Source organism: Centrocercus urophasianus, unplaced genomic scaffold (assembly GCF_019232065.1).
Source record: "Centrocercus urophasianus isolate 14NV4802_14NV808 unplaced genomic scaffold, USGS_Curo_1.0 seq_24, whole genome shotgun sequence".
Taxonomy (NCBI): Eukaryota; Metazoa; Chordata; class Aves; order Galliformes; family Phasianidae; genus Centrocercus; species Centrocercus urophasianus.
The window spans coordinates 15,242,473-15,267,238 of record NW_024884800.1 but is presented as its reverse complement, the minus strand read 5'-3'; the positions used below and the strand labels follow the sequence as shown (position 1 = coordinate 15,267,238).

The following is a 24,766-nucleotide window of genomic DNA, read 5'->3' as shown; positions in this document are numbered from 1 at the left end:
TTACCTTCTGCCTATTTCACTCTGTCTCATAAAGTGAATATTATTGGCACTGTCAGAAAGTTCGAGATACTGCTCCACTGACAAAACAAAATATCCATCGTAACCTTGTACCCGCCCAGTGTTTAGAAGCTGCTGTTTCTCTCCATCTGTCCATGCCCTAATCCCCTCTTCCCCCTCCTGCAGCCGTCTCTGCTCCTTAGTCCAGGCCTGAGCCACAGCTCTCTGCCTGGCTACCTCTAGGACATGGTTCTTTTCCTCTTCCACGGTCGTTCCGTAGCGAACGTTAAAGCACAGTGCGCCGTGCTGCAGCTGTATGTCAGCGAAGCGTCTAGTCCTCCCATTGATCACAGAAGTCATTTGCGACACTGTGACATTCACTCCGTTCTCCAGGATGCGTCGTCCTCCAGTGTTGCCAATTAGGGCCAAATCTTCTTCCAGAGACCCCAGCTTGATGAAGTAATGCGTGTCCCGGCCCTCTATGGTGAAGTGCAGGTTCTCCAGATAGTGAGCGTTGTTGAGTATGGCAGCGATGCGCCGGCTGTCCTCGTTAGCCACACCGATAATGTCTGCTGTGACGATGCCATCCTTGATAGCAAATTTGATGCCTTTTCCAAACACTGAAGGAATAGCTGCAAACCTCGGTTGCTTCACTCCCTCATAGCACTTGCCATCACTATACCTGGGGGTCATAGGAAGTTGATCCAAGGATATAAAGTTTCGGAGTTGCTTCTGTAGCTCACACTGAATACCAAGGATAGTCTGGAAAAGAAAACACCAGAAAAGTTTGCAGGAGAGAAATCTCACAGTCTCACAGTCCCTACCAGTATTTTAACTGCTTAAAATGGATTTGCAATTAGTTTGCAAACCACCGTACACATCTATAGAGCCTGGAAGTACGCACAGGCTTTCTAATTACCAAAGGTACTACTTTATACCTCTTGGACTCTTCAGTTTCTAGAAAACAAAAAGAAAACGTATTTATCACAAATGCTATTCTCATATTTATCTTCCCTTTTTTTTTTCCCCTCTCTCCTGTTGTCACTCTAACAGCTGGTCTTTTGAATTGTAGGCATGGGGAAATCTGAACTTGAATCTGTACTCTCATGCAATTCTAAGCAAATCACTTGTTCATTATATCTTCTGTAAAACAGCACTAACAGTTTATATTGCCCATTCTTCAGGGAAGGCAGGCTGTGAAGGTCTCAAGACGCTAGAAGAATAGGAACCAGGTAGGCACATCAGATCTGTAGATCTTCCCCTCACATTGTGCAGAAGAAAATCTCCCTCCAGCTGTCTGTCCATCAACACAATATATATCATTATACTCTTCTTGTGCCTTTGTTATAGCTTCTTCAATATCTCTCTGACAATTCTGCACTAACATGCTCCATGGACATGACCCTCCAGCCTTCTGCACTCTATGTGGTCATCTATGCATGGGAAAAGAAGCATATTCAATACTGCTGATGTAAACTCACAGCATTTTATGCTTCCTTTTCCTGGCTGAATAAGAGAAAGGCATCTACTCTACCTCTTCTATGTAAAATTATGTTTCTCTGTTAACAGATGCTCTTATGATTAAATGCAAAACATGAACACCCGCTCAGAACATCAGTAGCTGGCCCTTACAGTGATTGCTGGACCCTGTGAGCTGCTCCATAGCACTTCTTCAGTGACAATTAGCCCTGGAATTTTACAGACCCTCCACAAACCTGTAGTAACATTACTATTTTCCTGCAGTAACTATGCAGAGGAGCAAACTTGTACAGTTGTTTGCATTCTTAGTGATTTCGCACCTCTTGAGGCTTCTTTACTAAAAGATAACAGCTGTTTTAATTCTTAAATTCCATAAAATTCTCGCAGTTCAATTTGTGCATGCTTTTATCCATTTGCTGCAAAGTTTCTTCATTGTGTGCCTAAAAGCTTCTCATTAAAACTGTCCTCCACTTGATGCCAGTAAATAATGCGACAACATGAAGGCTTCTAGTGCAGTTAGACTATTATTTGTCTTGTCAATCACGCAAAAATACAGCCACATTGTTTCCTTGGTCTCCACATTTTCTAATCAAGCTGCTTACTTTAGAAACAGAAGTGACTGAACAGAGTGTTTGCTAACCTTTCCAGGGTCCCACTCCTGGGTTTTTGTTTGAAGCTGTAGAAGTTCATATGTTGTCTCCAAAGCTTCGATCTCTGGTTTTGGAAACCCAGGCAGTACATTGTGCAACTGAAAACCAAATAACTCTAGCCAACTTCCAATGTCTACAAAACAGACAAACAAAAAAAGGGATTCTGGAAATGAGGCATGTAAACCCTAGAAAAAGTCAGTGTAGTTTGCAGAAATCCAAGCTACGCAGAAAAATGATTTCATGTCAGTTTGTTTTCTATACTGGCTACAGCATTTATTGTAGGAAAGAAATCATGTGATTATAAAGCATGGCAATAATCAAATCAATAGTGTACTTACTTTCTATTTATAATGGAAAAAAACATTTTCATCTCCTTATTTTAGCATTTAAAAAAGCAGCAGATACAACTATTAATTATTTTACTGGTTACCAAAAAGACTGAAAAAAACAGATAAAGGTCTGTGAGGTGTTGGCTCCCAAAGGAGGAGTACAGTAGATTAGAGCCAAATACCAACTTTAGATGTCTGCAAAGGATTTCTGGAATCTTGAATCCATACCAGAATCTCACCAAAGAGTGTATTTTTATGAGAAATGTGTTACTTTTACCTGTTGTATACTTAGCAACATCTTGGATCCTGCCAACCGGGTAGTTGTTTTCAAATGAGTAGAGATTGAATGGTTGTGGGACAGCATTCAGGTGTTTCCATATGTGATGGTTTGGTGTTGTCCACCGACCAGCAATAACATCGTAATCCCGCTGACCCAGATGAACCAATTTGGTGAGAGAATCATAGAGCCCTCCATGAAAACCAATGACAACCTGAAAATCTGGATTAGTGTCCTGGTAGATCTCTCCATATGGAGTGTACAAAATTTCTTTTATGACTTGGCCCCGGCTGCTAAATACGGCTAGAGGTGTTCCTGTGTTATCGCAAGCAACATAATATTCTTCTCCACTGCTCAATTCCATTGCAATGAGATGACCTTGAAGATCATAATACAGAGATGTTATTTCTGAGCTGCTATGATTGTACAAGTGAGTAACTCGTATTGGGTTGGAGAGATCAGCATAAAAGAACTGCAGGTGTTGTCCCAGGCTTGATTTGCTTGCAACTCGTCTTCCAAGACCATCGTAACAGTATTGAACAGTCCAGCCAGACACTTTGTTGTATGCTTTGTTCAGCAGACCGTTAGAGTTGTACTCAAAGATCTCATTGCCTCTTTGCCTGAGAAAACCATCTTCATCCATTTTATATTGAATTTCTCCAAGTCTGGTAATGCGATCTCTAAGGTCGTATCTCAGAGGAGTGAGGCGTGCACTGTTTCCATGGCTCAGCAAGTTGATGTTGCCATTAAGGTCGTAGCTGTAGCGCCACTGGGTTTTATCATTCACAGACACAGTCTGAAGCTGACCATCAGCATCATACTCATAAAAATACCGTGTGATATTGGCATCTACACCAATGCGTGTATCACAGATCACCATCCGGCCCATATTATCATACTGGATGGTCATCCAGTAAGCAATTGACTTGAGAATTTCATACTGAACTTCAATCACCTGGCCGTTGGCACTAAAAATTTTGGTATGTTTCATCACAGTGGTGGTAATAACTTGATTTAAATCATAATTAATTACACTGAATTTCCCAAATTGTTCAGTCCTGCCAGAGACATCAACGTAACGGTACAGATCAATGGGCAGAGGCGTCTCGTTTATCATGGCCTGCATACTGGTGACACGGAAATTGTTGTAACTGTAGTCAAACCTGGCATTGACGAGCCCTTCTTCACTAAACCTGAAGATCTGGCGACCGATAAGCGGACCTGTGCACAACAAGCAGGAGAAAGAGCAAAAGCAAGAAGAAAAATGAATTACGTCTATGGAATACTTTAACCTACACAGCTGGCACAGACAAGCTGCGAACTCAAATGAACCCTTGAGCCTCATTGCTACTTGACTGTCTTAGGCAGTACCACTAACCATGTTAGATTATTCTCTCACAAACTTTTATTAATGTTTGCTCTATGTAATATTTATATTTTATTAACGTTTGTTTAAATGAATGCTTTTTTATTCATAATTATGATTTCTATTTACTTGCAAGATAATTCTAAACTGAATTTATTTTCCATGGTGATCTCTTTCCTTATATGAACAGTTCTCTTGAATTTATGTTACATTATGGTATAAACAGGGAAACTTGAAAATGCAATCAATAAAACAACTTGATTTAGTATTTAGCAAATATCCACACAGTGGAATAAAAACAATCCAACACTGTAAGAGCTATTCCGAACCAAGCAATAAAAAGAAAACCGTATTTCAAATGGGGCAGCTATATATGCTTGTGGACACAGACGTAGACACACACACACATTTTTCTATTGAAACATAGAAAATAAGAACTTGTAGACATAAAAATAATGGAATTTCATGACAGGTAAGTGCAGAATCAGGGAAAAAAAAATTAGCAAAGTAGTTATAGCTAGACAAACCTGTTTGCCTGTATCTGATGGTGCAGATGAAGCCATCATGCATTAAGTGTATGGTTTTAATAACGCCAGAAGATTCCTCGTAGGTAAATGTGACTTGAGTAGTGTCATAAAGAATCTCAGAAAGTCGAGACTGTTTGGAGTACTTATAGAGGACTCTGCGTCCCGTCCCGGGATACAACGTCTGCAGAAGCCGTCCATCTCTGGTGACGTCCTGTATGAAGGCCGCACCACTGTCCGGCGGGGTGTAGATGTTGCGATAGTACCCAACAGAGAGCATGGTCTGCAAGGCATGGCGTACCATGCTGGGCATGGTGACCGACAGCAGGTAGTCTGACTGGTCATATTCAAAGATGTAGCGGCGCTGGCTGTGCAACAGGAGCATCACAGACTGCAATCAGACAGGAATGGCGGTGTAAGAGGCTGATCAAGCGCTTTATTATTCATCAACTAGCTGCTCTTGGAGGTTGCTCTTACTGTCTGTTTAACCCCAGGTCAAGCTTTCAGCTCCAGCAGATGATTCACCTGGCCAGCAAGGTGACGTGGAACAGAAGGAGAATGATAATAGGGCTGGAGGTAAGGACCCCCAAACTGGAAGGCAGATGTGGCTCTCACTGGCATTTCAGCCTCATGCTGACTTGCTGCACAACTCTGAAACATTTAGGTCATCCTCTAAGGAAACTCCCCCCAACAGAGGGGGACCTCACTCCTAGGTAGAGCATCTGTACCAGCAGATGTTTCTACAGGAGGTGGAAAGGAGAAACGTTCAGTGTTGTGTGCATGGTGTTTACCTTTTATTGGAACTGTGCACAGTTCTAGCCCAGCCCTACCCCTTTTTTGTACATCTTCATTCTGTCTCACCGCATGCACACTAACTCTGCTTACACAGATGGGTGAAAATGGACTGCAAGTTCTTTGGTGTGACTACTTCTGTCTCTGTTTTTTTGTTTTGTTTTTGTTTTAAAATATATACAAAGATTGGGTCCCCAGCCCGCAGTAAGGTACTGGCTGAACTCTCTCCTAGCACCAATGTGATGCTGCTCTCTACATATTGCTCCCGTGCCTGTTTTTAAGCTGTCTGCCATTGACAGGGTATGAATAACAAGATCAGTAACATCACTAATACAACTTTAGTGCCCCTCTGTGTCATTTTACAGCACTTTGAGGCTCTTCCACTTTTGTCCAGAATAATGAAAAGACAGTCCATAAAATGGTTGGAGGCTGAGTATCTTGTCTGGCTTATTAGGGGACACTATAAAGAGAAAACAAAATAATTCCCTATTCATCCTAATAATATTGTAGTAGATTTTTGAACTATTTGCACAGACGGGTTTCTAATTGTTTTAAGGAGTTTTGGAGGCGGACTCCCTGTGAAACATCTCCCAAAACTGTCACTTTGCCAAAGCAGCCAGAGCCTGGTCAGTGGCACAGACTGGTGCCACATGGAGTCCAAGAGCCGCTGGCAACTCCTCGCGGTTCTGCTGGGAACAGGCAACTGCTGGGCACGGCCGCTAGATGTCATTTGTGCCCAACACATCACACAGCCCTCGGCCAGCTCCCACGGCAGCGAGCGGCAGGATTTGGGAAGGGATCTCGGAGTGAGCCGAGATTTGGGAACGCCGTTGGCTAACGGAGCAACGTGAGCCAAAGAAGGGAAAGTGAGAATTGCGTGCAGGGCCACCATCACGGCGCCTCTGAAAACACAGGAGGCTGGGACTAGCCCTGGGAAGTGGAAATCTTTGTGAAGATACATAATTAACTCATCAGGTGCTAATAGATGGGAAAGTAAATAAACAGGCGTTGGAAGAGAACTGTGTAATTGATTTTTTGATAAAAGGAATTATTGGTTCTTATGAGGTTTCAGACAACATTTAGTAATCATTACTTAATTAACACAATGAGCTATTGACTTTAATGGGCCACAAAATTATATCTCCATGTCTAATTCTGACAATGAATTCATCTTCCTCTGGCACAAGGAACAAATTGTGATGGAACTACATTAAATAGCTGGGAGATTATGTCCATGGTGTGTATGACTTTCAATAATTTAATGACAAGTTGCAGCATAAATCAAGACTGCTGCTACCTAGGCCTGTAAGCTTCTGTCATTTGCTTCGACACGATCAGGATCTGTCCACTTGTGCAGGATTGCAGAATGACAGATTTAAGTCGTACGACTTCATTTATCAGCTCCTCATAAACTATGAGCAGACAAAGGAGTTGGAGGGATAAAAAAAACATACATCTTTCCAAAATTACGGTCCATTAGGCCCAAAGAAAAAATAACAGATTCCTCCAAAAGGCAAGCTGCCCAAATATTTGGAGGCTGCACAAATGCCTGTTTACTTGCAATTTGCAGAGCATACAGACAAAAGGAGCCCTGACAAATTTATCTGAACCGAACTTCTGAAGCTTCCAGGGTTTGCCAATCTTGTTAACAAGTGCGAGAACCATACTGCATGCAGACAAAGAAAGAATCACATTTTTATGCATCTTTTTTTTTTTTCCTCTGGGTTAGATTTAAGGTTTTGGTTTTTTTTCTTTCTTTTTTTTTTTTTTTTGAGAATCAGGCTTAAATACATTCAAAATAAGTACAGCAAAGTTTATCTTAAAAGTACACATTTGGAACTTTTTAATATATAAATAACTTCAAAGCTATAGGATTTCTTGCGTGTCACATCCGCTATCAGTTTTACCTCACCTGCCCCTTCCTTTCCATTCCCTGCGGTAAACAGGTTCAGAAAACCGTTCTGCAAATTCAGAATATATCGAGGAGTCTGAGATGCTGCCATTCAAAAATAAAAAAATTTGAAGGACACTGAAAATAATCTCACACTGAGTTGTGAAAGCTTTCAAAATACAGATTTTTGGATTTGAGAGACAAAACGATTCTGAATGAGATGCTGCTACTGACGAATGTGATGTTGTTCTTCCTAAGACTATGCAGTGTTTATTCCCCCATTTCATGACTATTACCTACAGTCATAAATGAAAATTACAACACTCAGGCAGTTTAGACATGAAGTCACTATAAAAGCATGGCAATAACTCATTTTGTATTAGTTTATGTTTTTTCCCCATAATGGGCAACATAAATAGTAAAGTAATCTTTCTGTTGGCAGGATCAGTCCCTTTTTGACAGCAGAGCACTGAGCAGGCGCTAGCTTGCCCTCACCGTTGTGTAATTCTGGCTTAAGAGAGCTGTGTTTGTTGGGAGGAAACAATTCCACTTCAATGCCTTTTTTCTGACTACGTCACCCAGAGCAGCAATGCATTTTTCATCAGTGAGAGTGTCCTTTGTGCTTGGACAGAGAAAGAAAGGAAGGAAGTGTAAAAAGGGAGCCTTTTTACCAACTGATTAAACAAACCCGAGGTGCTGATAACTTTCTTCTGAACTAATCTATGGCAGACTTGAAAGGATGACACGTAAGTCTGAGACATTTGTTTAGGTATGCATTTTCTGTAAGTCTTATATCCTATTGCAAGAGATGAAATACTAACACAGCTCACAATATGGTGCCTGTATCAAAACAAACATTCTTGTGTTGCTACAACAATCCACTTATAAAGTGATTTACCTTTTCTAAGTACGTGTAACTCCATATTTTGCCATCTGCCCATGTTCTGGAAACGATGTTTCCACTTGGATCATACTCCATTTTCTCAGTCCAGGTTCCTCTTTGGATATAGGTCACTAATCCAGAGTGGGAATAAGTGATGTTGACCTCATTGTATTTGCTGATGGGTGACCACAGAACCGGCCGCCCTGTCTGGTCATACATAATCCGAAGAGTGAATTTTCGATGATCATCATAGATCTTTCCAGTTCTGGTGACATGGTCAAAATCAATGGAGAGCAGATTTCTATTGTGGGCCTAAAAACAAAGACAGAGGAAGAAGATGATATACCTTAATTCCAGATGACGGAAACATTTCTGCTTCGGCTCTGATCAGAACAGGCAACGCTTTAACAGTAGGACTGACAATGTAGGGCACACTAAAGACAAGAAGATAGAAAAACGTTCAGTTGAGAAATAGGAGGACCAAGGAATAAAATGCTGCTTGCATTCAGTGTCACATATCACACTGCAGCATGCTTTCTATTTCCATATGCTCAGCTTTCTTTTCCCAAGCTTTTCAGCTTTCATCTCTCCTACAGGATGTGTGATCCCAGCCAAAGATGTGTAGTTAAGCCCACAAATTAACAAACCTCTCCTAACTCATCTCCTCTCTCCTAAGCTCCACTAGTGCCAATGGGTCAGCTGCTGCTTTGGAACAGCCCATCCAGGTCTCATACCAATGTGAAAAAGGAAGAGCTGTGCTTTTGGCTCCCAAAGACCCTACTCACTAGTGTCCTCACACTTCACAAAAGCAGCCCACTCCCAAGGCTTGTGAAAGCTGGTGCCTTGGCAGGGGATCAGGCTGACTGCCTCGACCTGCTAGTGCTTGTAGTCCCATGGGGAGGGGAAGGGGGAGGAGGAGGGGGGCAATCAGAAATCAAAGACAAGGCAGACTTCTGAAGACAAAATATGCTTCTCCAATGCTTCCACCATCTACCTCCTAACATCACTCAGCCACTGGGCAGTCACTATTCAACTTCATTTAATTCTGAATTAGAATTTAGGGAACCATAAAACACTGCTCGTTGACTTGTCATTTTCAGATCAATGCCCAATGAACTCTTTGTATTAATTGACTGCATTTTGCCTAATCACTTGCTTTAATGTATTCGGATTAATACATTCCTTACAGCTGAGATGATGTCAGCTCAGGTGTTAGAACTGCACAGCACAGTGCCTGCCTCTCCTTGAGAGCTGGAGGCGTTGCAGTAAATAGTTAAAAATATCTGTTTAATAATTCAAGCTGCGATGGTATGGTGGTTGTGGTTAGAATGAACATTATTTTCATTCCCTTTTCTGTTTTTAGATACAAAATAATTTGAAAATCTAGAAGATGCAGGTGTTCTTTCTTCAACTACCATTCCTGTGGTTTTATATACACACATGTCTAACTTTAATACTGTTCATTTACAATAGCTGTAAAATACCTATACACCCCTGTAGACTGCTGTAACTATTACAATTTATGCTCTAATGATAGTTAAGGAGCTGAAGTAAAATGTGATGCTCAATTCAACTATATTTGCTTGTATACAGTCTGTTGGATTAAGTTTACGTTAATATATTTCTTTGCAAACTTCTTGCAATTTCTGAAAAAACCCTCTTGGTGGTAAAATATCTGAAAAGCAAGCAGGAGATATGCCCTGGCTCATGCTCATTTACTGTATATGTACATACTTATGCTCTTATTGCTAATATTATTATTATTATTGTAAAATGCAGCTAGAAGAAATGAAAGTCTTGAATACAAATTGCTTGCAATCTAATTTTCAGAGACAATATAATGAATAAGAATGGAAAACACAGAGAGACAGAATTAGCAGTGAAGAAAAATAGCAGCATCATTTAAAGGCTCACAGTCGATGCACTGGGAGGCCTGGGCACAGGTTGCCCAGAGAGGTGGTGGTGCCCCATCCTCAGAAACACCTGAGGGAGCTGTGGAGTCCCTGCTCATTGCAGAGGGGTTGGACCAGATGGCCTTTAAAGGTCCCTTCCAACCCTTCCAAGGGTTCTATGATTCTATGATGATCCTGTCATAGTTAAAACAAGGTTCGGAGAGGCGCCGTTGCTTCTTTTATATTCTGTATTTTAAGCCGTTTGTGTTTGTTTTTTTCTATTAGATTTCAGTTAAATTTAACATCCTTCTTAAGACGAGATGCAGTGATACACGAATAGCAGGCTGCATTTCAATGCTGTCATTGAAATGCTGATTTCAAATCCCAGTGGCTTCCTACAGATAACTCCTCCAATGTATGTGCAAGTCTACAAGGAGCCCCTGTGAGAAACTGGAGCTCATGTGTGTGGTTACAAGCCAGTAAAATCTGGTTTCTGAAAGCAGGGTTGGGTCCAAATTCCAGCTGATGAAAACAGGGAGAAAATTAAGCTGATTTCAATAATCATGTTAGTAGTTCATAACAAGATACGTTATATATTTTTAAACATTTTTTGGCTCTATTTCTATTGATTTGCTTGCCAGAAATTTTGCAGTTGTCAATGATTGCATAAACCTTCTCTTGACATTTACTCTCAAATCTAAACTGTCTCAAATGTGAAATCAGATGAGATGATTGTGTATTTCCTTGTCTGTGTCTGGACTTGAGTCAACGCAAACTGATACAGGGTGACTGAGGATTTGACCTTACCATTACAACTTGCAGCAAGGCTGGTAAATAAAGGGAGATAATTTGCTAAATATGATAATAAACATAGCTGTCAAAGCCTCAATTCAAAAGACTTTTGACTTGAATTGAGGCCAATGAGTCAATTCCATTTTTGTTATTTAAAAAGTAAAAAAAAAGTAATAAAAAAAAAAAAAAAAAAAAAAAAAAAGGTGAGACTGGCCAAGCATTCAATTTTCAATTTTGTAGATATTCAGTTATAAAACCTGGCCTGCATCCAACGCCAAGTTCCTCTAACTTATGCAAAAGACAGGAGGGAGCAGAGCTGAATTCTAATCAGTATATTACTATGCACCATGCTCATTGGTTTTAACAACAGCTCTGCTTCATTTTTAGAAGTCAATTAAAATAGCACTTCAATTGATAAAAAGAAGTCCTGCTAGATGAAGACTGATGTTAAAATGCCTGATTGTACATAGATTTATTATTAATATAAAATGCATACATGCCTACGGACTGTTTTATGTACTTTCATGAAGTGCCAGGGCAGGCAGTTCTGCACTTAAAGGAAAACTCTGATTAATTCCTGTTTCCAACATTGATTTAGATGCTGAGATAAAGTTAGCTGTCTTTCCCAGCATTTCCATTAACACACTCATTTCTGCTTTAATTCTAGAGCAAGGAATATGTATCATGGAAAAAAAAAAACAACACACTCTTTTCAAAACCCAACTTTTATCACATTACTGGGAATGTGCTAACAGTGGCCTCTTTCCACGACTTATTTTACACTAACAGTAACAGTAACTAACATGATTTCAAGATGGGTTTTAATTGTGGTTAGGAATTAAAAATGTTAGGAACTGGCAGAAAAGGAATAGCTCTCGTCTCTTCAACTAGGTCATCCTTTATCTCATCCCCAGTGACCTGCCTTCTAATTTACACCTCTTAGCATTCAAAGCCGTTTGTTTCAGTGACAGTATATCAGTATATCAGGACTGATCTTTAAGTGACATCTTTAAACTTGATTTCTATGCTTTTTTATTTCCCTAGAAAACTTCTCCATTGTACTGTTTTCTTCCCTTAACTGAGGGCTCCTGCAGATCTGTTCATTTCCACCGAGAACTAGTCCAATCCCCAGAGCTTTTTTTTACATTTATTTTCAAAGTTCAGCATAGTTCTTTTTGCCCTACATTGCAAGCTTTCTCACACACTTCCTATTGTGTCAGTCATGGCACATTAAGTGCTTAACAACTTTTTTTTTTTCAAGCTGGAACTCACTAGAACTCACTGGAAGTTTTCTGTAGGTCTCATCAGAACCTCATCCTCGATAAGGGCTGCTACTGATGCTACGTTTTTTTTCAAGCACTACTCATGGAAAGGATTTGTCAACAGTGGGCCTTAAGTGCCTTTCAGTATTGGCTCACTGATTCACTGTACATAGTGGCATTTTTGCTCCTGATGTCCTGCACATTTCCTCTTATAAACAAGTTTCCAAGAAAGACAGCTGTCTGTGGGTATGTTCTGCTGCTTCTTTGCCTCCCTCTCCAGCTGCACTGTTCTGGCTTCTTTACACCAGCGCTGGCTCCCAGCTCCATCAGCACCCCATGCAAACATCTCAGTGCTAAAGCTGAAGCCTGGGAATCATGTATTTAACCTCTCCTCTAAACTCTATTCATCGGTCATAGCAGCCTCAATAATCCATTTGTCTTCTGTGCTTATTTGCATGGTTTATCTTATGTGCAGAATACTTCTGCTATCAAATCCTTCTTGCTATCCCACCAGATTTCTTCCAGCCTTTCTCTGACAGCCCTGACAACTCTAAAGCTCAGTGCAGTCAGAGAAGGGGAAACAGCATAATGTAGGCAGCTGACTTTCTTTTGGGTAGGCAAGGGCAATGCTTAATCCCCCCATCATCTTGGGTAGGTATAAAAGGAAATCTATAATTCACAGAAATAACAGTGCAATGTCCAGCTGCTGTGATGCTAGTGGATACTTCTGGAAGGACAAAGCATACAAATGGCATACTGGTATTGTTCTTACACCACAAACTTTCTTGCTGGAGGGAAGATGAAGGAGGAGGAAGAGAGAACACAAGTGCTTCTATGCACCAGCAGACTGACTCGGAGGCAGGTCCCTCAGGTGAACTCAAGATAGCTTCAGATTTTCAATATTTCTCTGAAAAATTTATGCCTCCAGCCAGAATCCATCTAATCCTGACCAGTTTCCTCCCTTTTTTGGCAAGCATTATTAAGGATCATGCAGAGGCAAGTGAAAATGAGATAAAAGAACTGGTAATCAATTTCAACAACAGAAAACATAAACTGAATAACAGGGAAGCTGTGCAGGATGAAGTACTTTGAAATGTAACGGTGATGAACAACTTGGCCCTGGCAGCGTAAGCAGAACAGATTACTGGCAATGTCCTTTCCATTTAAGACTTTTATTCCGTAAGATCTTTAAAAAAATATGTGCCATACAGTTACTTAAGCACAAAATCACACAGGAACCATTTGATTAGATAAAGTGAGCCACGGAGGCCACAGCTTCAATCCTATGATCTTCACAACACACCTTTGCAATGACAATACATTCAGCTGCCTCCCTGGACAGAGAGCTGGAGAGCAACACTAGGATAGGGCAGATGCAGTCAGAGGATGAGCAAGAAACACTACATGAAGATTTTTTCCCACTTGCAAGACCCTTGTAAGTAATTAATTGTGATTGCCAAGTCTGAAAGATGTCGTTTCAAATGTTTTTTTACACATGGTGATAATATCATGGCCACATCATACAGGTTTTTTGTTTCTACCTCATAAGCACAGCTGAAAATCAAACTGATACATTTTTAAAGTAAGATAATATATGGGATATGATAACCAAAAAGAAATCCAGTGATTTAGTATCCATCTCCATATTTTTAGAGCTAACAGATGTACCTTCAGAGATAATACTCATCCAGCCATGTTGCAGTTAATAATGTAATATTTTAAAGTCCAGAATTCCCAGTTGTACTGCTGGTACAGGTGCTTTATGGACTATTCATGTGAAAAACAGAACTGATTTTGTAAAAAAAACATCCTGCAAGGTAGTGGTCTCTTTGAGCCTTGGTGTTACCTAATTAAATGCTGAATGTTGACCATCTGTCATTGTAAACTGCGAGTTCTCCTGAAAATAAATATAAACCATGGATGTACTGTTAAAATAATTCTGTATTAGAGCTGTAAGGTAATGCAGTCAGAGGGAAGTAGGGGGGCTGAAAGCACACAGTGGAGGGCAGAATCCACAGAATTGTGGATAGATGGGGAGGCTCTACAACATCACGGCTTCCAGGAGATGCCCTGGCACAGACACCCAAGGTATGCCCTGAGAGACCTCTGCACTGAGCAGAGGCTGGAACCTGCTGTATCCCCCAGAACAAAAAGGTGGTTAGATCTGAGAGGCAGAATCTGGCTCCAAGTCTGCCACTGTACTGCAGGAACTATGATTCGTCTGTTGCTCGCAGCTTCTTTCAAAGACATAATTAAGTTCTTAGTTGAAAAAGAAGAGGAAGAAAAGAAGTAATTATGTCTTGAGGTCAAGTCTAACAACCAAAATCAAACAGAGATTAAACACCCCTGCCAGTATTGGAGGAGTTTGGTTTTGAAATTCATGGCTGGGGCCCACCATTGATACAAACTTCCTATTACACTTCTTACAAAGTAGAGCATTTCAACATCATTTTAGTTCAATGGCTTTCAAAGGGAACACTGCACTTCACACAAGAGGAAACCTTACCCTTAGCCTTCTCTCAAACGTGGAGATATTGCCTTTGGTCTGCTCCCTCCTTTGCCTCCATTCAATGAGATTTGAGTTATGCTCTCCAGGAAGGGAGATATTGCACTTCCCTAAAGTGGGACTGACTACTCCTGCTAGAATATGAGGCTCTGTGTTAAGCGTGATTTCCATTCCACTGGCAAAGGTGACTCTCAGAGACCCATCTGGGCTGACCCGGTAGATATTCTGTGTGTTATCTGTCAAAAAAACAACAATCAAAAACAGGGAATACAGAGAATTTCAGATTCACAGGTCTATGAAGAAAACGGGGCTCTGTTTGTCCCAAGTTTACAGACTTCTGTTCATGCACTAACTGCAGTGTGATTTTTGGAATCTGTAACCTCCAGATCTACACATCCACGCATGCCTAAGCCTCTCTTTATTACACTGGGACAAATGATTTCCGCTGTCCAGGTTTCCTAGCAGGAGTAAAGAGTTTTGCTTTCAGCCTAGCAATACATGAACTCATAGGCTGCATTCTGACCACTGTTATTCCTCTACTCTTCCCCACTAGCATCAGGACCCTGAGGCAGAGATTCCATGATGGCCAGCCTTGAGACTGAGTTCTACTGTTTGCTTAGGACCAAGAGACAAAAGTGAGAGTCACCCTTAATAATCAACTCCTCCTTCCTACACGTGCTGCCATCAGATACAGAACTACCAGAAAGAATTCATGGCACTGGCCAAACATGGCATTTCACTACCAAAACAGCAGCAGAGCACATCACTCTTTGGGCACAGTTCTCAGAATTACAAAGCTTGGTGTATTGTGGGTCAATCCAATTCCCCTAGATACTGGCATGGTTAATAGCATGTAAAGCTTGGAGACATCAGAGATTTCAATAACTACAATCTACCCACGGGATTTTTCTTGGAGGAAAAGAATTCACTGGTGGTTTGTTCCTGGTAGGAACCTCAGGAGAAATGTAAGTACTATCAAGCTATTTGTACTGAAACAAGGAAGAAACAAATGAACTAATTTCAGTGTCTTTCAATCAAACAGTTAAGAATGCAACAATATTCAGAGTCTGAAATGTGAAGACTAGGAAAGAAATAACAGAAATGCCTTCATTACCTTGTTTTAAAGTATATATTGTAGAAGTAGCTGAGAAGTTTGTAGCTGTGACCACGTTCTCCCGGTTTGAAGTATCAAGTTCCACTCTCGTCAGTTTTTCAACATCACTGTGGAAACTGCTGACTTCCCCAGTTGGGAATGTGGCATTGGTCAGGTGGCCATCAGAGTCGTACCTGCAACACACAGCATTAACACCACAGGAATACCGTGACTGCAGACACTGCTGACATTTTTAAAAAACAGAGGGGAAAAAAAAGAAAAAAGATGCATTTTCAACACTGTTCAACAAGCAAAAAGGTAAGAATTAGTGCATGTTTCATTCTGAAAGCCAGACCTTAGGCTGCTGCAGCACTCCATAGTGTGAGGTGCTGGAACAGCTGCCCAGAGAGGTTGTGGATGCCCCGTCCCTGGAGGTATTGAAGACCAGGTTGGACGGGGCCATGGGCAGCCTGGCCTAGTAACAGATCCGGAGGTTGTGGACTTGATCCTTGGGGTCCCTTCCAACCCAAGCATGATTCTGTCATTTTATAACTGCCTTTTGCTGCTGATGAGTGAAGCACATAGTATGAATGGCAAACTGAAAAAAAGGGACCTAAAGCATAATAAGAGCAATAAAATTAGGTGGAAGTCTGTTTGGTCAGCTGTGTGGTTTTCACTCGTGTTACGTTTCTCAGGGGCCAGAACTTCTCATCACAAGTAAAATCACCAGAATCCAGAGTGCCCCATTTCAGTTAACCTAAACTGAATCAGTGCTAAAGAAACCGTTCTTGTTTAAGGACTCTACGTAATAATCAGGCCACGTTATGAAAATGTCAGTGAGTAATTCAAAAGCTGTGGAGCAATGTTACTAATGGGTCTCTTCAGTCTATAGATAAGTTTGTTCTTTCTGACGGTTCACACAGCAAACAACGCAGAACAATGGTTGGTATTTGATATAGTTTCATATTAGTGCCACCCATCTTAAAAATCTCATTGATCCTGAGACATTTTTACTCATCCAAGAGAACTCACTGAACATGCTGAAGACGCTTTTGCATGAGTAAAATCAACGAATGTTCATAAAATAGAAGCCCACTTGAGCAGGTAGGAAAGCATAATTAAGTTTTCACCTATTACTATCTGTCTCTCTTGCACTCGCAAAATGTATCCTCAGCTGGTGTACCAACTGGCACAGCCCTGCTCCCTCCAAGGGGAGCTCTTCCCATTCACATCAGTAGATGGTCTGGCAATGTCCTTCACTTTAACGGGTTAGCATCCTTTCTTTCAGGCCCTCACCTATCCCTAATTAGACAAAATCTGTATGCCACAAAAGATATTGATGAACAAAATCAAGAATTCCCTTTTCCATTCAGTATGCAAAAGAAAACAGAGCAGCTGTTCTTCTAAAATGAAACACTGGAAAAGGAAATTGCCAAGCATCTTGTATTTTTTGACATGTAAATTCATTCAATGTTAAATGCAATATAATCTCTCTCTCTTTCACCTCTTACTGCCCTAACACATTTTGTGTGACTTCTTTCCATCTCACCCTGATGTCGGTTCTGTGCCAATGGACTGAGTGCCACTCTGTGATTAAAACAGATTAAGACCACCCTTCTTCATCATTAGAAAACTCTACAAACACTGGGCAACTATATTTCATTTACTACTTGATCAAACAGCTTGCTAAGTTATTTGGATTTTCTACATTACTACACAAAAATCCCCAAATGATACATTTTTATGGGATAAATGCAGCCAGTTTGTTGGAATATACTTGTGCATAAGAATCAGGATCCACCTCTGCAGTTTTGCTGCTGGATGTTGCTGATGAAGAGGTACAGAACTTCCTGTGTAGCTGAAAACGGAACTGGATAGCAGACCAGACTTGGCATTGAACAACTAACATGAGGCTGTAGAGCACATGCCCATGTACCCTAACTCAAGTAGATGGTACAGCTGACTTCAAGGTCAGTGTCTCCATAATGGTTTCACAGTGTAACCATCTAAAGGGCTTTTTTATTCCAGATTGCTTCAAGAAACCTAGCCCTCTGAGGACAGGTTCTGCCACCTTTCATATGATGAATAACAGCACACTTGGTCTCAGTTCTTGCAGAGCAATGTCCTACCCATACTAGTAGGGGCAGAATCATGACGTATTTCTTAATGTTAATTTGGTGCCCAGTTATTGCACTGTTAATCATTCTGGTGACCATTTAATCATGCAAATAATTGCACTGATTTCAGTACTCACATGAGGAAGTGCTCACCAATATTAGAAAAGCACACTTGGGTATAGAGCTTCACAATCTATTTGCATTTCTATGTGTAGCACAGTTAAGAGTTATACCATTTCAAAGGGAAAGAAGTCTAATTAATTTTTTCAGAGAGGGCTGTTTCTTGCAGATGTTTTCTTGTCCTTGATTTAATAGAGGCCCAGTGGCCCCCCTCCCTTTTTATGGCTTTAATGATATAATATTAGGAAAAAACCCTATATGACTGAAATCGTACATTAGTACATAATTTTATGCAAGAGCAAGAGCTCTTCCATTCTATCAGATTAGACTAGATGGATGACAAGTACTTTTGTAGGTGGTTTTCTACCTCTTAATAATTTCCCTCTGAGCGAATCTGACACACAGGTATGTGTTCTGAACAGTTCATTATCTTTGCTCATATTCCCAAGTATGTATGATATGTGTTGTTAAACAAACTCATTCCTATTTCAGCTTGATAGTGACATGGATTGAACTTCTGGATGTAAATGCAAATCTAGCTTAAACAGAAAAGTTGATTGCAGGCAACTGGAAAGTTGCTTGTATGTTAATTCTCTAAACTCCAACACAATGTTTATATATGACTAAGGACCATCATCTACCATGAGCTATTTATAGTGAAAAGGAAAATCAGCTTCTGAAAACACATCCACATTCAGCATATCATTGATTGTACCTGACATGGCATCTCAGCCACTCAGAAAGCTGTAACACATTATGAAGATGACTTAAAATATTGGTCTGAACAATAAATATTAACAATATGACTTCACCATTTAATATTGCTGCTATTTTTGTAATGTTAGATCTGTAACTCTGTTAATTTTGCTGGCAGATCTAGACTGGCAGAAATGCACAAACATACAGTCTGTACGACTGAAAGCATCAGTGTGGATACTGTCCCTTCATGTATCTCTGGGTGAGGAAATCAGTACTACGAAAGTGGGAGGACCTTGCAAGCAGGCAAAGTCCTTTAAAAAGAAATCTTACTGAGTCCTGCATTACAAACTACTTGCCAGAGGACAACAGGCATGAGCAGTAATTGTCTGAAAAGGTTTACAGCCGATGTCAGCGGGACAGAGTAGGAGTAGCAATATTAAAGCCACTGAGAAGCACAGGACTACACATAATCCCCTCTAACATGCTCAAACAATAAAGGCCCTGAAATAATGCATAGTGTTCAGCATTTTAGGAAGCAGCAGACATGACTTGGAGCTACTGTGAAAGCTTTTTGAAAGTGTCATCTGTCCACCACCGGAATTGATCCCATCCTCTGGTAGGAATTTAAATGAATCCCTCTTCTTTCAAAGAAGCACATATTTTAATTAATTCACTTCTGTGTAGAACAGAAAACTCTCTTAGATCAGTGTTTAAACTGCAGCAGACAGCAAGCACCAGCCTTGTGCTCTTGCATGAAACTTGCAACTTCTACTGCTAGATGCCAGATAATGAGAACCGAATCAGGGAGGCTCTGTATGGTTTTGTTCTGAATATCGTCAAAAATGGCCCCAGTTGTCTACACCTAGAGCAACTCTATCATTTATTCTGTTTTAGTGGTATAATGGAGGGTAAAATGGAAAAATATCCCCTTCAACAACAAATCCCACACTCTAGACAGCAGTTTCCCCTGCTTTTATCCCACTTGCAGTTTAATAAAAAATAATTCTAAAAAACCTGTAATGATGGTGACTCAGCTGCCTTTCCAGGTGACTTATGCAGTAGCTTAATTTCTATTCATATCTCACCTGGATGGCTTTTCATTTTCCTTTTTGACAATGGACTCCTATGCCCTACAGAAAGCAGGCATTATTTTCCTTGAAGAACTTTGAACTAGTAGTGCAGTGTTAACACATGATTTCCATCAGTCACTTGCCATGTTCTCAAAGAGGAATTATGACAATTATAAATAATGAGAAATCCTGATCTATCACACCTCTGTACAAATGAAACATTGCTTTTCTCTGGGGTTGTTCTCTCCCAGGGACCAGACTCTAATGTTCTGACTGCATCTGTGCTGCTTTGTCTTGCCCTTTATGAGTCCTGTCAAATGTCTCAAAGCCCCTTCCTTATAAGGCCATTCCTATACCACTAATATATATCTTTTCCCTATTAGATATATGTATGTTTAATTATATATCCTCTTCCCCTAACAATGGAGACAAATCCATTCTTGCATTTGAATGTTCCTTCCACCAAGATTCTCTGTTTCTTTTGTAACACTCCTTGCTCCTATGAGTATGTTAATTTTTCCCATTTTGTCTTCCTCAGGGTTTTTGCAAATCTGTGATTCACATCACAACTGGCCTCTACTTCTTTAGTTACCAAAAATTCCAAAACCATACTTGCATTTAGAGAAACAGAGATTCACACTAATATGGTATGAATGACGTGTGGTTCCAGGCAGTTTTTGTACATGTAATGGGCACTGTGTACATTCACATTGCTTACATTTGACAGGCTGTAACACTTAAGAAATGTTTTACTGTTTGTAAGAGCTTGTACAATAGCTTTGTCTTTTGTAATTACTAGAATAAAAAAAAACCAAAACCATTTGTTTAAAACAGGGCTCCTTATGTCAGAAATTTAATGCCATGGACTTACTCATACACAGTGGTCCATCCATTTTCATCACTTTTGGTTGCCAGAAGTCCTGTGTTTCCAGGATATGTCATCAGAGCCAGGTTGTAGCCTTGGGCATAAACCCTTTTCAGAACACCATTGCTGCTTATTGTCAGCCAGTATACCTGGCCACCCGGCACCACGACCCACAGGGGCAGGCCACTCGTGTCTCGGCGGATGTGCACCGAATTCCCATTGCTGCTGGTAATGGTGACAACATCCCCTTCTCCGCTGTAGGTGAAGTTGTAAATGTAGTCCCTCGTGATGAGGTTCAGGGTGTGCAGGTGGGTGCCATTGATGGTGAACTGATACAGCTCTTGGTCTGCCGGTGACGCAATCTCGTACAGATTCGTGTCACTGAGGTGAGCCTTGTTTCGGTTGATGGCGCGGATGCGAACGTTGCCAAGGTCTGCTACGTACAGCGTGTCATCAGCAGAGACTGCTAGGGAGGAAGGTGCTTTCAGCTTTGCATCTTTGGCATATCCACCGTCACCTGGGACATGAATGGCAATGTTAGTAATCTGCAATGTCTGCATTTAAGCTGAACTTCTTCTCAGCATTTATATGTCAACAGGAGAGTATCTGCTTCCAATTCATTAAACCTCCATTATTTAAAGCTGGTGCAATTCTGGATCGGTCTCAGTAAAGACAAACTAGAAGACAAATTATCCAACTTAGACCATTTTTACTAACTCCAAAGCCCTGATGCTCAGGGAAGTATCACATACTGAAACATGAAAGAAAAAATGTTAACGACAGGTGAAGTTTCATTTCCTACTTCTTGCATGCTGATATGTAGTCCAAGCAGAATTGTGGTATAAATAAAAATCAGTAATTCAAAGTAATTAAGGGAAGCAAAGATTAGATTGTACTTACTAAAATCTCAACATTATAGAAAAGTAAATGAGATTAATAGCCAAAAAAGGCCTTGAAAATATACCCCCTCCTATATCAATCATAATTGTACTTAGCACTTATAAATACTACGTGTTTTAAGATCCAAAGAGGATGTTTTCATGATCATGGGCTGTATACCTGAGTATCTAAATGACTTCAGATGAACAGGATTTTATGTAATCGGAAAGGAAGCATATTAAGCCTCACTCTTAGAGAGCAGCACATTACTGTTACGACTGCTCCCTTTCTCCTGACTCAGAAATACAATCTGATGGAGAATTTGAGCATATCCTTTGCTGCCTTGGAAACGGACAAATGAGCTGGTCTCTGCCAACCGGTGTCTGCCTTTCACCAGCCCAGCACTGGCACAATCATTAGCTTTGCCACAGTACTTTTCTTTGTGTGTGCTGAGGGTAGATTCCCTCAATCAGAACCCCGGACAGGATGCTATTCAGCACCGGTACGACAGTGCCATACCTGAAGCTGGAAGCACGTGGCAAAGCTCATGAGATTTTGATTATCCATAATGGGTCAGGAACTCACCTCCTCTGGAAGACCATTTACATTTTTTTTCCTCTCCTTCTTGACATACTTTATGTTTTCTTGTCAGTCATTAACCTTTTACTCGAAATGGGCGGCTTATGAATTATGATAGCATTACAGAGCTGAACAAAGTGGTTCTTGGAGATGGCAAGATGACAGTGTACTGCCTTCCTCTGTGTAAGGAAACATTCTCTTTGGTTCCATCATGAAATAGGTTTATGTGGAAAAAAAAACGCACAACAAGAAGGCGTGAGATAGCACTTTTCACAGGATGTGGAACATTTTGATACTCTCGTTGGCAAAAAGGGCTTCCACATCCAGGAGTATTCAGCTGCAATCTGCACAGGGGCTGCTAACATCTTCAGCACGAGCAAAGCTGACATAAAAAACCATACTTAGAACTCATTTTGAATGATGTGTAATCTCTGTATTGAAACAGGAAAATCTGTGCCCACTCAGAGGTTCTTCCAATGCCAGCTGGAAGACTCATGCCTCTGCACCCAATGGATTAAACAAATTCATGCGGAGCTGCTGATAAGGCTTTCTGCTTTCCAAGGAAGTTGAACCAGCCTGTTACCCCTGTCGCTTTGCTAACCTGCAGCTATGCCAGAGGGTCTTGACAGTGCAGCAACAGGAAAGTACAGGATAGCGCTGTCTTACCTGAGAAACAGTCACAATTAGGATCAATCTTGCAGTCACAATCTGACGGGGCTCCGGCGATTATGGAGATCTCGCCGTTGGTTGTGACCTGTTGTATGCGGTTGATCTTTCTTTCATCAGTCTCAGCAATGTAAAGAATCCCGCTGTGGGACACAGCGATGGCTCGGGCTGACTCCAGGGTGGAGTGGATGGCCACCTTGCTGACGATGAAGTGGTCGATGCCGGGCACCTGGCAGTGAATGGGGCGCCCTGCGATGATGCGCACACGTCTGCTCTCAGAGATCTGCAGGACGATGTTGTTGTCCAGGACGTACAGCGAGTTGTCCAGTGGGTTCACTGTCAGGTCTGTTGGCCACTCTAACCGCACCTGTGAAACCAAACCACGGGGAGGGCAGGTTCAAAAAAACAATTAAGACATAAAGCAGTTTTGTTCAACCACCTCTGAGGACCATGTCATCTAGGGGGTTTACCCGCTGCTGCTGTGCTAGGATGTACCTTCAACTGCGTTTGTCAGAACAGGTTTCTATAAGCATACCCTTTTTGTGAGATCCAGCACCAATGTGGAGCTAAATTTGATTTCAAAAGTAATTTAGCAACCCCTGAAAGGTATTTGCAGAAGTCCATTAAGGGCGGAACTTTATTATACCTATGCATTCATGCAAATAAAAGCATACACTTTGTGTCATGCAACATGAGCCAGAAAATTCTCCAGGTCTGAATGTTATTGTTTCAAGGTTGCGCTCAGCACTGGCAGAGTGGGAAAGTTAGAGGTTGTCAATGTCCTAACACTTTAATTGACCGTTAGCACAAAAGGAAAATGACACGGTAGAAGAGCATGACACATTGCCACAATTTATTTACCAAGCCAGAAATGTTAATAAGACTTATGTGCCATAAAATATATAAGCTCATTAATTCTTTGTAATGTAATAATGCACCGATATATCAGACTTCACACAATACAGTAGCCCAGCCATTATATATATAGCCACTTATTTTAGTTTGTGAATTCAGTATTTCTGTCACGTGGTAAGTAAATTTGTCATAGTTAAGGTGAGCTTTTTGCCTTTTGCCATGAAGGTCAAGTTATCAACCAAGCAAAGTTGCCAAACAGCATTGGAGAAGATGCTACAAGAATGACCTCACTGACTTGATGCCTGTTGCATCAGGACCTGGAGGAATTCAGCATGTTCCCAGCTGGAGGTGGGCAGCCTGTCACCCTGCAAGACAGCTGGTATGGAGGCTGCTGACCACAGTGTGTTCTTGCAAAAGCTTCAAATTCCTCCTACAGAGAATGCTCTGCAGCCAGTGCAACAGTTCTAGTCTGGGAATGAGCAGCTGAGGAGACCGGCGCTTCTCCCCAGTTAAAGGCTGGTGGAGGATTTAGTTTGCAGCTGGTCTATGGAAAGGTCACAGAACAACTGAGTTGCAGAGATTGCAAGACTATTTTTATCTCAAGATGCTTTGCTTGTTATCTTTTGTGAAGAGATGGCTGCTTTTATCTGAGTGGAATTTCTATGGACTAAATATTTCAGTCATCAGAAGAGAATAAATGCCAAACTAAAATGCAATGGTTTTATAGGCACAGAAGCTTCCACTATTTCATGTACTGTTTTTGTTCGTGTTTCCACTGTGCTAATTAAAAGATCTATGAATGCAGAGCCCACAGATGATGATACAATGCTCAGCACTGCAGAATACCATATGGTGGAGTGTGTGGCCATCACAGGCCACCTGCTCACCCGGGGTCAGCTCAGGCACCAGGCTGAAGGCCAGCTTCTGCCTTTTGCAAGCATTGGTACTTCCAGATAATCTCATTTCCAGAGGCACGTTGCTGGTTTGATAATTGATGTTTTAATAAAGCGAGGGCACTGCGGCTCCTGTGTCTCGCCCTGCGTGGTTACGCGGTGCACCACACCATTATGAAGGCTCACAGAGTAATCGAACTCCTCCTCGTGCCCAGTCCATTTCACTAGACAACATAATAACTGGCATTAAAACTATTGCTGCTGGGTTCAAGATCTCTTCTGAACCAAGT

At 41.1% G+C, this 24,766-nt stretch overlaps 1 protein-coding gene across 4 annotated transcripts in view; it reads right to left on the bottom strand.

The window, feature by feature from the left end:
• Positions 1-24,766, bottom strand: part of TENM1 (teneurin transmembrane protein 1) — a 227,757-nt gene continuing 202,991 nt past the window's right edge. For all 4 annotated transcript variants that reach the window (XM_042825108.1, XM_042825109.1, XM_042825110.1 and 1 more), the window contains 9 exons: positions 22,729-23,095; positions 20,611-21,121; positions 15,755-15,927; positions 14,641-14,876; positions 8,204-8,500; positions 4,626-5,013; positions 2,733-3,953; positions 2,117-2,259; positions 1-759 (listed from right to left, as the gene is read on the bottom strand). In XM_042825108.1, the coding sequence (XP_042681042.1) occupies positions 1-759; positions 2,117-2,259; positions 2,733-3,953; positions 4,626-5,013; positions 8,204-8,500; positions 14,641-14,876; positions 15,755-15,927; positions 20,611-21,121; positions 22,729-23,095 (4,095 nt within the window). The remainder of the gene's footprint in view (positions 760-2,116; positions 2,260-2,732; positions 3,954-4,625; positions 5,014-8,203; positions 8,501-14,640; positions 14,877-15,754; positions 15,928-20,610; positions 21,122-22,728; positions 23,096-24,766) is intronic.